We start from the raw sequence: 15,863 nt of genomic DNA, 5'->3' as shown, positions 1-15,863 counted from the left end.
AAATGTACCTCTTAATTTTTCCCTCAGTTTTCAAAGTGAAATAAAATTAATACTAAAAAAAAGAAAAAAAGAAAAAAGAAGCGGGCAAACTAAAATCATTCTTCATGTCTTGGGCTTAATCTGACCTTTATCTGCCCATTTGAAAATGTGCAGAAAAAGGATTGATCTTAGCCTTCTATATATTTCATTAAAAAATATTGAGGGCTTCCCTGGTGGTGCAGTGGTTGAGAGTCCGCCTGCCGATGCAGGGGACACAGGTTTGTGCCCCAGTCTGGGAAGATCCCACATGCCGCAGAGCGGCTGGGCCCGTGAGCCATGGCTGCTGAGCCTGCACGTCCGGAGCCTGTGCTTCGCAACGCGAGAGTCCACAACAGTGAGAAGCCCGCGTACCGCAAAAAAAAAAAAAAAAAAAAATGGAAATCTTAACATTTCTGAGAAAGGGACAATGCAAGAAATAAATTTTGGCTTTGGGACACTAAAATGCAAAGATTAGTAAATGACAGCTCAACTGAAACTAATTTGCCCTGGAAATGATTTTTATATCTATCCTTACATTTTTGGTGAATGTCTAACAGAGCTCCTAAGTGCAGCTGAAGAGACCCAGAAGTGTTTTCAACTGTGACTTCTAGATAAGAATAGAAGAACTGTTTTCTTACTTTAGAGCTGGGGATTTGGGCTCAAGACATTGGATCAGGAGGCAGCCCCTGATTGTTCCTTATCGTCATTCTATTGGATTTGACGTGATTTTACAGGACCTCTTTCTTTCCCTAGTTAAGCAGAAAGTTCTGTGCCACCAGGGAAGTAAATCTGAAGTTACTTTTTTCTTTTACTATTGCCCTTTGCTTTGGCAGATAAGGGTCAGTTATAGTATATCTGCTTATTAAATGGATAATGACAAATGAGAAGGAAATGGAGAATCAACTTCTTTGTGAGTCCTGAGCAGAAGGAGTAGTAGTCCATCTGTTAATATACTCAAGAAACATTGATGTTCAGAACTGAAAACCTGAGTCTTGTCATTCTTTGGTTTAGTTCAGATTCTTCCTCTGAATTGTCACATCCTATAATTTTTTTTGTTTGTTTGTATCTTGTATCTATTATAATCTCATGTTAAAATTAGTGTTCACAGACATATTTTAGCATAGTAAAGAATACCAAGTGGTAAATGATAAAGGCATGGTGAAAAGCATTAGTTAACTGAAAAGTATTAGTGTGTAATTAATATGAAAAAACTCCTCCAATTTTATTGAAAAATAAGCAAAAGATTTAAATACACTGTTCACAAAAGAAACACATCATTGATAAACAGAGAAACAAATACTTCACATAATTTACAAACAGGAAAATGATAGTCAACAAAGAGATGTATTTTGCACCTATCCCACTGGCAAAGTTTAACTCTGACGTTACCAAGAACTGGAAAGAATGTGGAGAACAGGACGTCTTACACATTGCTAGCAGGAGTGTAATTTGTGTTTTTACTTTGGGTAACAGTTTGTCATTTTGTGTGAAGCAGAACCTTCACACACCCTACAACCCACAGATTTCTCCCTAGATATATACACCATATGAAAATGGTTGCACATGTGCATCAGGAAAGAACACAAAAGTTTATTCAGTCATAGTTGCAAACAGCTGCTGTTCTCCTTAACTGAGCTTAGGATCTATTAATAGACATTTCTGATTAAGTGAACAATAAAGAATAACCTTTAGCTTTGGACCATTAAAGTGCAAGTTTAGTAAATGACAACTCAACATTTAAACTGATTTGCTCTGGAAATTATTTTTTTGTATCCTTGGGTTTCTGGTGAATGTCTAACTCAGTTTGGTTATGTATATGTTTGCCTAAATGACATATTTAGTTGGTTTTGGACTTTTAATAGAGGAACCGGGCTGTCCATGATCTTCATATATGTCCTTTTATCACAGCATTCTGTTACTGATTCATGCATATTTACATTTAGTTGTAGCTCACTAATTTTTATAGGATATTCCATAGTTTTATGTTATTTTCACATTATTGTATGGTTTGTCATTATTTTCATAGATTACAGCATATTTGTTGTTTATCTGATATTCAAGTTTAACTGGGCATGTTATATTTTTATTGGCTAAATTTATTACAAATGACACTGTCAAGAGACAAAAGTTATTATTAATCTAATTCTGTGCATCCAAGGTCCATTAAGATGAAAACAACAAATAAATATTATACTCTTTATATAAATAGTTTTATCAAAGATAAAAATAAGAGAGAAGGGGCTTCCCTGGTGGCGCAGTGGTTGAGAGTCCGCCTGCCGATGCAGGGGACACGGGTTCGTGCCCCGGTCCGGGAAGATCCCACGTGCCGCGGAGCGGCTGGGCCCGTGAGCCACAATTACTGAGCCTGCGGGTCCAGAGCCTGTGCTCCGCAATGGAAGAGGCCACAACAGTGAGAGGCCCACGTACCGCAAATAAATAAATAAATAAAAAGAGAGAAGAAAGTAAATATCTAACCTGATATTATTGAAGAATATACCAGAATTTATTAACTATCAACAAATAAGTTTCTTTTTAGTTACTAACATATGTTCTCTCTTGTTCCTTGGGATTATCAATGGTAATGCTAAACTAATGATGTCGTACCAACTTTAAATGGGTCTTTGATCTATAAGAAAAATCGATCACCTGTCAACCAAAATTCAATCTTTACAGCACTAGTATTTTCCTATTTTTCTCTCATTTTTAAAGAAGATTCAGCCAGGTTAAATTTTTTTATGAAGCAATATTGGTCATTATATTTTCTCTTCTTTTTAAAAATATGAAAATTTCAAAGTTCTTGGTAGCCACTTCCTGGTCTATGAGAGATATAAAATCACATTACTGACACAAATTCTTGAAAAGTCCATATCATGTTTTAAAATAGTAACTATTAATTAGGTTTTCTCTCTAATATTTATCTGATAGAATATCATTGCAAAAATGTACTGAAGTAATTTGCTACTGGAAAAATCCAGTCAACTTGTCTTATAAGCATTGTATTGAACAAATTATATTAGGCCATGATTAGGAAAACTTATACAGAAATTCTAATGTGATATTTTTTGGACTTTCATAACTTTTAATTTCTTTCTATATGCTGTATTTTTTAGTGCATTACATTTAGTGCCTTACATTCTTTACCTGAATGTAATAACACCATTTAAGATAAATTATGTTTGAAGTATTGTGATTAGAAAACATTAAGACAATTTGAAGAATCAGATTAGCGTAACTCAACTTCAAAGGAATAATTTGTGTAAGTATGCACTTTACAATATTCCTTAACTTTCTTCTCCAGCCTAAGCTTTCTTAATTTGTTGTACTTGTTGCGGAGCACAGGCTCCGGACGCGCAGGCTCAGCGGCCATGGCTCACCGGCCCAGCCGCTCCACGGCATGCGGGATCTTCCCGGACCGGGGCACGAACGCGTGTCCCCTGCATCTGCAGGTGGACTCTCAACCACTGCACCACCAGGGAAGCCCAATTTGTTATATTTTTGAGTGCAGAAATACTCACATTTTTCTCAAAGTCATCTTGTTGCCCCTTTTTTTAAAGTTATTAATAGAATTCAGAGACCATTAGTTTTACCTTCTATTAAAAATAAAAATTGTTTTTTAAATGTTTTAGTGTATGGACTGTGATCGAACTCAATAAAATATTAATTTGGCTGTTCACATTTATTGAGCAATAAAGATATATGTGAGACATTCTACATGGGTTAGTAAGTACTGATTTAATAGTCTTAAAAACTAGCTACTTGCACCATGGCATTTTCTCCATTGACTTTTTTAATAAAATATTCTAGAATCAATAAGATGCATGGTGCCAAGAAAAAATACTAGAGACGATCTATTATGTTTATACAACATGGATGTCCTAGGCATCACAAAGTAATATAATTCAGACACTATGCTAATTGGGTAGTTATGAAAAGAGAATATTAAAAAAAATAGAATAAAAGGTCTGATTTTGAAAAAAATCTTTGCATATAAACACAGTTATGGCTATAACAAACAAACATGGCTTTATTTAGAGCTGCAAGATAAAAAAAAAAAAGTCACTCTGCCTCTTCCTTGTTTCTTTCAGTTGAAGCCAGACAGAGAAAGAGAGTCCATCTTTGGTATCCCTTAATAGACTGCAATTTGGTTTGCCGCCTTTTCTGCCTTCTTTCGACCTTCTTTTCCTTTTTTATCAATTGTATAGTAACCATTTCCCTCCTGCCATCCACTTAAGGTCAACTGGCTTTTTAAAATCTTTCCTCATGCTCATTTCATGATTATTTATAGACTGCATTGTAAAAGAAGCTTATTGACAATATATACTTAATCACATACTTGAAAAAATAATATTTTATTTTTCTAGAATAAGAGATGACTTTTCTAAACATTTTTTGTCAGTTATCAATAAGTTAAATATTAGGTAATGAGGGAAATTATAGCCAAATAAATTAAACATAAGCTGTGTGTGTTTGTGTGTATATGTCTGTCTGTGTGTGTGTGTGTGTGTGTGTGTGTGTGTAGGATTTTGGTTGGGTGAGGTGGAGGGAGCAGGAAAAAAAAGACCATAGGGTCCTCAAAGACCTACTTTCTTGTTTTCATCATTCTATATCTGTTGAAAATGTACCCACCTACACTTTAAGTTAGCGGATTCTCCAACTCAAGTTCTTGGGCCAGTAATTTTTTTTTTTTTTTGTAGTAGAGGTGCCTATACATATATATATATATAAATGCGGTACGCGGGCCTCTCACTGCTGTGGCCTCTCCCATTGCGGAGCACAGGCTCCGGACGCGCAGGCTCAGCGACCATGGCTCACGGGCCCAGCCACTCCGCGGCACGTGGGATCTTCCCGGACCGGGGCACGAACCCGTGTCCCCTGTATCGACAGGCGGACTCTCAACTGCTGCGCCACCAGGGAAGCCCACCTATACATACTTTTATCACCAGCATGTTACAAGATCTAGAATAACACTCACCTGAACTGTACTGTTCTTATGCATCTGTCATTTCTCAATCTTAAGGCAACCAAGTCTTCTACTAGCTTTTGTTCATTTTAATCTAATCTCTTGTTCTTCTCCTCTTGCTCATTCTTTTCTCAGCCTTAAGTTATACAAATGCATATTTTATATGTTCTGGCACTTCTGACATTTACGTTTGTGTTTAATGATTTCTTGCCATAATATTCAATATCTGACATCTTGGAATAGTCTAGTCCATTGTCTAGTTTTACCTCTAGTTATAATGTTTCTGACAAGAATGAATCATTGCAATGGAGCCTCTTAATAGGGGCATTACTGTGGCAGTAGAGGTAAATTAAGGTTCCAAACAACCCAAAAGAGCAATAATGGAAGTGATCAGTGATTAAATGAACTGCACATATAATTGTATGCATATTGACTCAGGTGAATCGCTTGCACTGAAAAGGACAGAGAAGGCTTAAAGAGGGAGAATTAGAATGATATTTGAGAGAAATACAGCTTGAATAAAGAGCAGGGAGAGGTGAAGTTATTATGGCAGGTGGAACAGGTTTACTTATAAAAGTAATCGTAAACATTACTCATAATAACTGCATTGTTACTGATCCACTCGTAGTAGAACATGTTGTTTGAGAAGTTTTCCTCCTTTTATCTGATGAGAATGAATTTACATTGAATGTAAACTTTCATCTAATACTCCATAAAATTCCAGATATCTCTCTTAAACTCCAGGCTTATGTACAAAAAGCTTGAATATCCCCTATTGGATATCCCACTAGGATTAAAACCATAGCATATCTAAAATTGGTGTGTCTAAAATTTTCCTCAAAATATGCCTGGTTTTTGCTTTTTCCCAAGTTTGTTTGCAGTAGCAACATTTACCCAGTGGTAAAAACGTGAAAACCCAAAATTGTTTTGTACACTTTCTTCTTAGTCTTCAGATCTAATCAATAAATTCTTTTGTTTTTATCAGCAATCTCCCTTGCAGATGTACCCTCCTCCCTATGCCCTTGCATCTTTCTTAACTTCTTGACGTTGCTTGTCTGGATTGTCATGAGAGCTTCTTACCAGATCTCATTGACCTCAAGATGTCATCAGATCTAACTCACCCAACTGCCAGAGGAATCATTCTAAATTCAAATCTGATTCTGTTGCTTCCTTGGCTTTAAATTTCACCATTCATGAAAACAGTGATTAGCTCTGCCATATTCATGCTGGTAATAATACATGTATGATGTTAACACTAAGCCATGGGGTTAGCCCCACTCTCTGGGAATCTTTTAAAACTACATGTACATTTTTAAAGGTTGTTCTCATAGTGCAGTCTATAATTTCATTTAACTGGAAAACGTGGGATCATGAAGTTTTCACTTACATTACTACCGAGTATATGAAAAGTACACCACCTGTTTTTTAAATCTCATAGCATTGTTTCCACCCCCACCCCCACCCCCTTATCCTTATGTCAATTTTTGCTTTACCAAAATTAAGCAAACTAGCAGCCCCTAGGCAGAATCTGGTACACATATATGTTTCAAAGTATCGGGCTATAATTTAAGAATCATGAGATTGTAAATTAACAGCTTGATTTCCAGCTTATCTTGAAAAAAATTGGAAAGTTAGAAATACTGTATATAATTTCCTATAAGATAATGATTATTTGAAGGTGAGGGGCTACTGCCCCCTTTTGACAGCCTGACTGCTCCATTTGTCCTCAGTTTACTCAGCTGCTTTCTTCTACCACACATCCAGTCTTTTAAGGCATTTGGGGCAGAGAAACACAGTGCTTGTCTTATCCTGCCCAATATGAGATGGGAAAGATTCTAATGACTTTGTTTTTCGACTTTGTAGGACCTTCAGTGTTTACCATGGTGTTCATCTTATTTTGAATGTTCAATAAGTTAGTTTTGGTATAGTTGAATGATACATACAAATGAGGTGCTACAAAATCTTGCCAAGCTGCCTGAAAGCATGCATTTGTTTCTCAACTGATCAAATGTCTTGTCTCCCTTGTTAATTTGTTTAGTTAACCACCGCGTATTTGTTTTCCTGTTTATCCCACCTTACTTGGCTTTAATCGAATGTTCCTAGATGGCAGAGTTCATGCATTTTAATGCCCTTTATTCAAAAATGCATTAGTAAGCATCATTGCTGAATAATACCGATAAACACATGTAGAAAATATTTCTGCATCCTTTTATTACAATAGTAATTAAGTGATTAACTATGTAGGTAACATAACAGCATTATTGGCAATAATAGACTTCCCAAAACACTAATTTGAGGCCATATCAAGTTGAGACTCAACTGGAACTATATTAATGTCTGTAATTAGGGTCAGTGTAGACCAAGGGGTCTCCGGTGGCTGCTAGGAAGGATTAATCACCCAGATGCAACAGATGATAACATTAATGGCTTAGGTTAAGAGGGATTTGGCCCTTGACTAAGCGGCAAGGATGTGTTTCTTAGACGTGTATCATCAGCAAGTCTCTTTGCAGCACCACCCGTGCACAACTCTAAGTTTGAAGTTTCAGCAGCTTGGGCCTTTGAAAAGGTACTTGGAAAGTTTCCCAGGTTGTATGCTGCAGAAGCTGAAGGCACTATAGTGATAATTAATAAAGTGCCAGACTGGATAATTGTAGGAACTGTAAAAGATACTAAAATGTTACCAGAGGCTCAGATGCACCTGTGAACGTGTGAAGTTAATTTGCGTGAGCAACGTTCCGTGAGAACGGATGGGGACGAGGGGGGTGAAATTTTTGTTAAATAATTCAGACTTCAGACAGGGTAGCTCTCTAAAACAAGAGAGAGAGAGAAAGAGAGAAGAGAGAGGAAAGGGGAAGGGAGGAAGGAAAGGAGGGAAGGAAGGGAGGAAGAGAGGAAAGGAGAAAAGAAATCTCCTGTTGGCATAGGGCTTATGAAAGGAGTTCCTCCTGCATTCTTTCATTATATATACTTCTCTGTGACCTTGACAAAAGTTTAAGAACTGTATTATTAGAGTTTTCTTATTCCCATAGGACTGGAATGATGGCATTGCCCTTTTAACCAATTTTTAAATAACAATAAACCTCCTCTTGTGTAACAGTATACCTCCTGATACTGCAATGTGCAATGCTGAGTGAGAGGACCTTGTGTTCTGTATGTCACCCTAAATCTCACACAGGCTAATATCTATCAAGTTTCAATATACAATAAGTTAATGAGAAAAAAAGAAAGGGTTAAAATGAAGATACCTCCCTCACAGCTTTGTCATGGGGCAGGAGGTGGGGGAATTATTGAGAACCACAGAATTCTAAGCAATTTCAGAGCTTATGACAGATGATAGATCAATGGTAGCCCTACTGTTGTGATTGTTGTTTGTTGTTGTTATTTTCATTATTATTGAAGTGGCTTTTTGAAAAAATGAAAAACAAATTCCTTGAGGTGAATTATTGCCAGTGATTATTCTGATCTTCTAAGTGGATGGTACAAGATGGATGTATATAGGCAACACCTCTTCCAAATCAACGTTACCATGTACAAGTATTTTCTCCCAGAGTACTCCATTCTCTTGCATATCTGGCTCAGAAATGAACAGACTGTGCTATTTCAACAACAATTCTCTGGGTGACTTACAATTCAATTCATTCTGATACTAACTACTCAGAGTTAGTGAAGACCCGACGGGTTAAGGACTCAGTGCCTGCTCTCATTTCAGATATCAGCTTCAAGTCCTGAGACCCCAGGCTACTTGCATTTTTATCGGACTTGGTTTACAGATTTGGTGGTTCTCACAATCTCCCTTCAGATTTGATAATTTGCTAGAATGACACAGAAAGAACTATACTTATGATTACCGGTTTATTATAAAGAATATAAATGAAAAGCCAGATGAATAGGTAAATAGGGTGAATGGAGAAGGGTCCTAAGTACAGTCTGTCTCAGTGGAGTTGGGATATGTCCCCTCCAGGTACATTGATATGTTTACTAACAAGGAAGCTTCTGCAAATCTCATGGTTCAGAGGTTTTCTACTGAGGTTTTGTTACCTAGGCCCGATTGATTAAATCATCGGCCATATGCTTGAACTTCAGCTCCAGTCCCACCACCCTCCCTGACCTCCAGGTAGGGTTCAAAGTTCTCGCTCTCTAATCAGGTGGCTGGTTCTTCTCCAGAAGCTATCTTGCCACTCTCCCCCGACCCCCAATCCTGGAGTCATCTCATTAACATAAACTGTGTGTGGTCAAAGAGGGCTAGTTATTAATTAACAAAAGACCCTTCTATCGCTCAGGAAATTCCAAGCATTTTAGAAGCTCTGTGCCAGGAACCAGGGAAAAAGACCAAATATATTTTTGATTATACCATGCAAACTTTGCCAGATATTGGTTCTTCTGAGTTTCTTATCCTTTCCATTGTCTTTGGGAATTTCTAAGTACTAAAACCTTGACTTCACCCTTTTCTGTTTTTCTTGGAGACCAGTGTTGTTGAAACTGCCCAGACATAAAATGTATACAATTATTTATACCTGTATTTCTCTGCAAAAACCATACAAATTAGTTTGCTTAAAATCCACGTACAGTTTATTTTATTTTTTTGTTTGCGTTTTGTAGGCTTCTGATGCAGCAACTCAATTTGCTTGCCTTTTCTTTAGATATGAAATTACATGTAATCTCTTTCCCAAATAAAACCATTTTCCCACTCTCAGTGTATTTATCCTTCACTTTATGTTCAAGTCTTTCTAACATTGGATTTATTCAATGGTAAAATAAAAAGCTCAAAATTAAACATGTGTAGTGCATTTGTTTATATTTCTATACCATATATACATATTGAGTATAATCAGTTATGTATTTGTGTTTTAATCTGCCTCACTCTGGGAGTTTCCTTTAAGGAGATTTTGTCTTTAACATATGTCTTTTTAAAAATATAAATATACAACCTGAGAAAAAACAAAAGTGCAGAGACAGAAAATCATGACACCCCAGAATGCCACTATTTCTTTTCCTTTTGATTAATCCAACATGCAAATATAAAAGCATTTTGGTTACTTAAGTTCAATGATGTTTTGCTTTTTTATTCTTATAAATGAAAATACTAACTTAGTCTTTAAGTGATAACATGTAGGGGAGATACATTAGCAAAACTTTTCTTAATGAAGTGTCTAATATAGCCTCTCCAAGTTTCTATATCCATCTGTAAAGTCATACATATGTACATGCCTGTGCATACTTATAATACGAACGAGAAAGCCTATTTTACAATGTTATGAGGAGAATGGACATCTTTTTTTATACTTACATATCCAAATGCATGTCAGTCTTTCCATTATTAAGCTCTTTAAAATAATTGTTTCTTTTTATTTCTAGGTAACCTTCAAAGCATCAAGACATTCAGTTTCACCAGATTTAAAATGTGTTCTTCTGGCATATGATGTCAAACAGGTAAAGGAGTGATCTTTGAAGAAAAATTTTTCATTGTGTGTTGCATTCAAGTGACAGTTCATAGTTGTGTTGCGTTCAAGTGGGAGTTCATAGTTTTCCTTGGTCATCTACTCAACTAGAGAAAATTTGACATATCCGGTAGGTGCAGGTGAATACTGATAACCAATATTGCACAAGACAGTTTTGGCAACAATGTCCTTTCCTCCACACCCAGCTAGCAAATAACTGGAACGATCTGCTAGGTGCCTGTACTGGTCCAAGTTCATCGCTTTTGAAGGAGAGTGTGGCAGAGCTTAGCAAATCCAAAAAATGGGGGCTTTTGACAATTCCAGGATAAGCCTTAATATCTACTTGTGTTGTATGTATATGTAGATTAAGGGGTTTCCTAATGGCTGTGCCTGAGCTGCAGTGTGTATTGTGGGAAGAGCTGGTGAAAACATTGATTCAGTTTATGGGCAAAGGATTCTTTGTTGGTGTTTGAGCATAAGCCTTGTGGTTGTAGAAATTTCTAAAAGTGGGGCAAGGCAAGGAATCAATTCTGAACAAATAAAGTGTTCTAACTGCAATTAGTATTTCATTATTCCATGTCAGCTCTATAGCACAATTAGAGCAATATGTATGGTTGTGGAGTATTTTTACTCAGATATAATTTGCACTGTTAAAAAGCAAAGTAAATGTTGAAAAGGCAATTCAGCAGATTAGCTTCTGTAGAAAATAAATGATTTTGAAAATTATTCAAGAATGTTTTGTGTGCTTTAAGGCAGACAATAAAAATTTATAGGAAGGAATATAGGAAGGAAGCCTCATATAATGCATTGAAACCCTTCGAGCACATGAAATTTTACTATTCAAAGGACCTTCTACTTGATGGTTTTAGTCTTTTGAAATATACATGTGTTATATTTTTAGACAAGTTTATATTTCTTATTTAAAATAATTAATTTACACTACAAAAGGCTGGGAGACTGTAATCAAAGACATCTTTTTCCTGTTATAAATCTTGGCCCTTTTCCTTTACCTTTGTTCTGTGTTCTCTCTACTCATTGGGATTTTGAAAAACATGTAAGAGTTGGAAAAGTGCTTGAGCTTTATAACCAAACTATTGCAGCATCCTCAAGTTTTTAAAACAATATTTGTCGAAAGAGTTTTAACTTAAAATGACTGCTATATTAAAATGATAATAAACTTAAAAAAAATCAGGTTTCAGTAGCTACAATTTGTTTTATTCTGTTTCATTGATCTATGTGTCTATCCTTCTGCTAGTTCCACGAAGTCTTCTCTTATTTTGGATATTTTACATAAATGGAATCATCCAGTATATGACTGTTGTCTGGCTTCTTTCACTTAGTATAATGCTTTTTAGATTTATCCACATTATAATATGGATTAGTACTTCATTCCTTTTTTACGGTTGAATACTATTTCATTGTATGTGTGTACTACATTTATTCATTTATCCATTAAAGGATGCTAGGGTTTTTTCCACCTTTTGGCTGTTATGAATAGTGTTGTTGTAAACATTTGTGCACAAGCATTTTTTTTGAGTACCTGTTTTCAACTTTGGAGATAAATATTGAGGTGTGGAATTGCTGGGTAATGTGATAATTCTATGTTTATCTTTTTGAGAAACCACCAAATCACTTTCTAAAATGGCTGCACCATTTTACATTCCCACTGGCAGTGTGCAAGTGTTTCAGTTTCTCTGTATCCTTACCAACAGTTGTTATTTTCCATTCTTCTTATTGTAGCTATTCAAATGTATATGAATTGATATCTCATTGTGGTTTTGGTATATACCTCCCTAATTAGACTAATGATGTTAAGCATATTTTCATATGTTTGTTGGCCTTCTGTGTTTCTTCTTTGGAGAAATGTCTATTCAAGTCCATTGCAGTTGTTTTTTTTTTTTCTTTTTGTAGTTGAGTTTGAGAGCTGTTTAGATATCCTGGATAGAAGACCCTTATCAAATATATGATTTGCAAATATTTTCTTCCACTCAGTAGATTGCTTTTTCACTTTTTTGATAATGTCCTTTGGTGCATAAATTTAAAAAATTCTGATGAAGTATGATTTATCTATTTTTGTCTCTTGTTACTCATGCTTTTGGTACCATATCTAAGAATACATTGCCAAATTCAAGGTCATGAAGTTGTACCCTTATGTTTTTTTCTAAGAGCTTTATAGTTTCAGTTCTTATATTTAGGTTGTTGATATATTTTGAATTATTACTTTTTATTGTTTGAGATAGCCTTAAAAACATTTTAAGGTTCCTGTTATATATTGAAAAACCGTTCCAAAATGGTTTTGTTGGTTTATACTGCCCTTAGGCAATACATAGCCTGTTACATTGACATATATACACTACCATGTGTAAAATAGATAGCTAGTGGGAAGCTGCTGCATAGCACAGGGAGATCAGCTCGGTGCTTTATGAAGACCTAGAGGGGTGGGATAGGGAGGGTGGGAGGGAGGCTAAAGAGGGAGGGGATATATGTATATGCATAGCTGATTCACTTTGTAGTACAGCAGAAACTAACACAACATTGTAAAGCAACTATAGTCCAATAAAGATGAAAAAACAGAGTAATTATTAAATTGATAGGTTATGTATAACCTAACTACTAATTTTGAATGCATACACAACCCCCCCCCCCACATCACACACATACACACAATAAGTATTGGTGTTATATTACTATGTAATAAATCACCCCAAACTTAGTGACAAAAAAAAATTACTGTTGTTCACAGTTTGTGTGTATCAGGAATTTGGGATTGGCTTAAGTGGGAGGTTCTGGCTTTAATGATGTTGCAATCAGGTATCAGCTGGGGCTGCAGTCATCTGACAGCTTGACTGAGGCTGGAGGATAGACTTCCAAGGTAGATCTGTCACATGGGTGGGTAATTGGTGCTTGCTGACGTCATGAGGCCTCAGGTTTCTCCACATGAAACTCTCTACAGTGCTACTTGAGTGTCCTCATAACGTGGTACTTGGAGTATCCCAGAGTGAGTAGCGCAGAAGATAAAGATAGGGATTTCAGTGCCTTGCTTGATCTCTCTTTGGAAGTAACCTGTTATTTTCACCATGTATGTATATTTTTTTGTCACACAAGTCAGCTCTAATTCAGTGTTGGAGGGGGCTACCAGAGGGTGAGGATTTGGGGAGACCATCTTAGAGGCTGACTAACATAGTCCCCAAATATTTCATATTCATCCTATGTGAAGTATACTCAAGGCCCCCCAAATTTTTATGCATTACAGCCCAGCATTTTAATCAAGGAGATCAATCTCCTTAGGCATGGTTTCTTGACTGTAGTCCCTTGAGTATATTTATATATTCATATATAAAATTAAATATGCTCAATATATATCCATATGTTTGTATCCATATAAATACTATAAAGATACACATGTATTTTAATATGTATTTAAATACCAATTGGACTATTATTTTCAGGTTGTTTTTTTTTTTTACTTTTATTGTGAATAACGTTTATTTACTCCGTTCATTTATCTTTTGTAGTCTTAGTATTTTTTTAAACATCTATGTGTAGAATTCAATCATTAGTTTTATTGTCCTTTCTTTAAATATATCACTGATTTTTTGGTTTTAATTATTTTTTGACTTGGAGAAATTTTGAATTTTGTGAATTTTTATCTTTCACTTTGTTGTGTTTATTTTTGTTCTAAGCTTAGAGAAATGCCCACCAGTGTGATAAATATAAACTTGTATTTTTTTATATATTTTATGCATAAACATTCATGCTATTTTAGTTGCAATTGTTTATGGTGACAAGTGATCAAAACCTCTCTTTCTAATGATCATAGTAATAAAAAGACCTATCGTTCATACGAGTGAACGTAATCATGCCCAGTCTTCGGAGGGGCAAGACTCCGAAGGGACATGTTTGATGTATTATTGGAAAACCACCCAACACAATAAACGGTTTCATGAATGCCATACCTGTCCTCAGTTTCCCCATGACTATAATGAAGAGGGAAGAAATATGAACGCTTCTCAAACTTACTCAAATGTACTGTCCTGAAAAATGTCCTGGTCATGTGGTAGTAATCCTGCCTCTGGGATCCTGTGCAAGAGGATATACAGGATCTAGCACTGTTATTTTGGAGTCAGAGGAGCTTGCTGGGGAGCGCTAATTTAGTTTTATTTCCCTACTGATATTCTCAGTTTGAATCAAATATCAATAATTTAGTGTAGGCCAAATTTAGAAAGTGCCTTTTAGGTCAACAACTGAGTTCTTCTGTGTGTAACCTGTGGGCTACGCATGTGGAATCACACTTATCTGTGGGTTACCAATGTTGAAATGCTTTATTCAGAGCTTAAGTTGGCATCATCATCGTGTCTGAGTGATGAAGTGTATGATTCTGACTTTTTTCTTAGCTTTATTTTTATTTTTTTCTTAGCTTTTTGCATGTTACCTCTACTATTTTAACAAACACTACAATGATCTGCAATTTTAGTACAGTAAGTTCCCTGCGTATGAACGAGTTCTGTTCCGAGAGTCCAATTTGTTCATAAGTCCAACAAAGTTAGCCTAGGTACCCAACTAACACAATCGGCTATATAGTACTGTACTGTAATAGGTTTATAATACTTTTCACACAAATAATACATAAAAAACAAACACCAAAAATAAAGAAAACATTTTTAATCTTACAGCACAGTACCTTGAAAAGTACAATAGTACAGTACAACAGCTGGCATCCAGGGGCTGGCATCTAGTGAACAGGCAAGAAGTGTTACTGACTGGAGGAGGGAGAGGAGGTGGGAGATGGCAGAGTTTAAGGGTCATCAGCAATAGGAGATGGAGGGCAGGCTGCAGTGTCACTCACGCCTGACACTGATGGCACAGGTTCTGGTTCCTTGCTGGATTCACTTCTATCTACGCTCTTGAGAAAACGATCCAGTGATGTCTGGGTGGTAGCTCTTTTTTTCTCGGCATAGATGACAGGGTAGCACTGAATTGTATTCTCAACGGCTGCTGCATCCTTCAGGTACCGTTCTACATTCGGGTATGGCTCAAAAACTCACAGTTCCTCCTCAAATAAAGAAAATCCCCATGCCATTTCCTGCGTCCTGAATCTCTTCAGTTCTTCAGTTACTTCTCCCTCTTGTCTCCCTTCGTCTTTTCTCTGGGCCTCCAATTCCTGCTGCTTCTTAGCAGTACCACCTGCATCACCACTGCTTTTACGCCTGCTTCCAGACATCCTGGGCTTAAAATAAAGATACTGTACTACTGTACTCTATACAGTACTGTACAGTAAAGTACACAAAAGCACAACCACTTGTAGAGGATGCATGCACACGACAATGTACACCAGACGCATGAACTAACTTAATGTGATTGGACATGGGAATGCATGTTAGCATCTTTGAAAGTTCACAGCTTGAAGGTTCTTATGTAGGGGACTAACTGTATCCATAGTCATAGAG

At 36.3% G+C, this 15,863-nt stretch overlaps 1 protein-coding gene across 12 annotated transcripts in view; it reads left to right on the top strand.

Annotated features, from left to right (window-relative positions):
* DPP10 (dipeptidyl peptidase like 10) overlaps positions 1-15,863 on the top strand; it is a 1,275,593-nt gene that overhangs the window by 953,013 nt on the left and 306,717 nt on the right. For 11 of the 12 annotated variants that reach the window (XM_027082608.1, XM_027082602.1, XM_027082610.1 and 8 more), the window contains one exon: positions 10,334-10,408. In XM_027082608.1, the coding sequence (XP_026938409.1) occupies positions 10,334-10,408 (75 nt within the window). Of the gene's footprint in view, positions 1-10,333; positions 10,417-15,863 lie in introns of all 12 variants that reach the window. The other variant, XM_027082600.1, reaches the window with a different exon arrangement.

Source organism: Aethalodelphis obliquidens, unplaced genomic scaffold (assembly GCF_003676395.1).
Source record: "Aethalodelphis obliquidens isolate GAN/ISIS:26980383/991018 unplaced genomic scaffold, ASM367639v1 scaffold47, whole genome shotgun sequence".
In the NCBI taxonomy this organism is placed as follows: Eukaryota; Metazoa; Chordata; class Mammalia; order Artiodactyla; family Delphinidae; genus Aethalodelphis; species Aethalodelphis obliquidens.
This window is presented reverse-complemented; position numbering and strand designations above follow the sequence as displayed.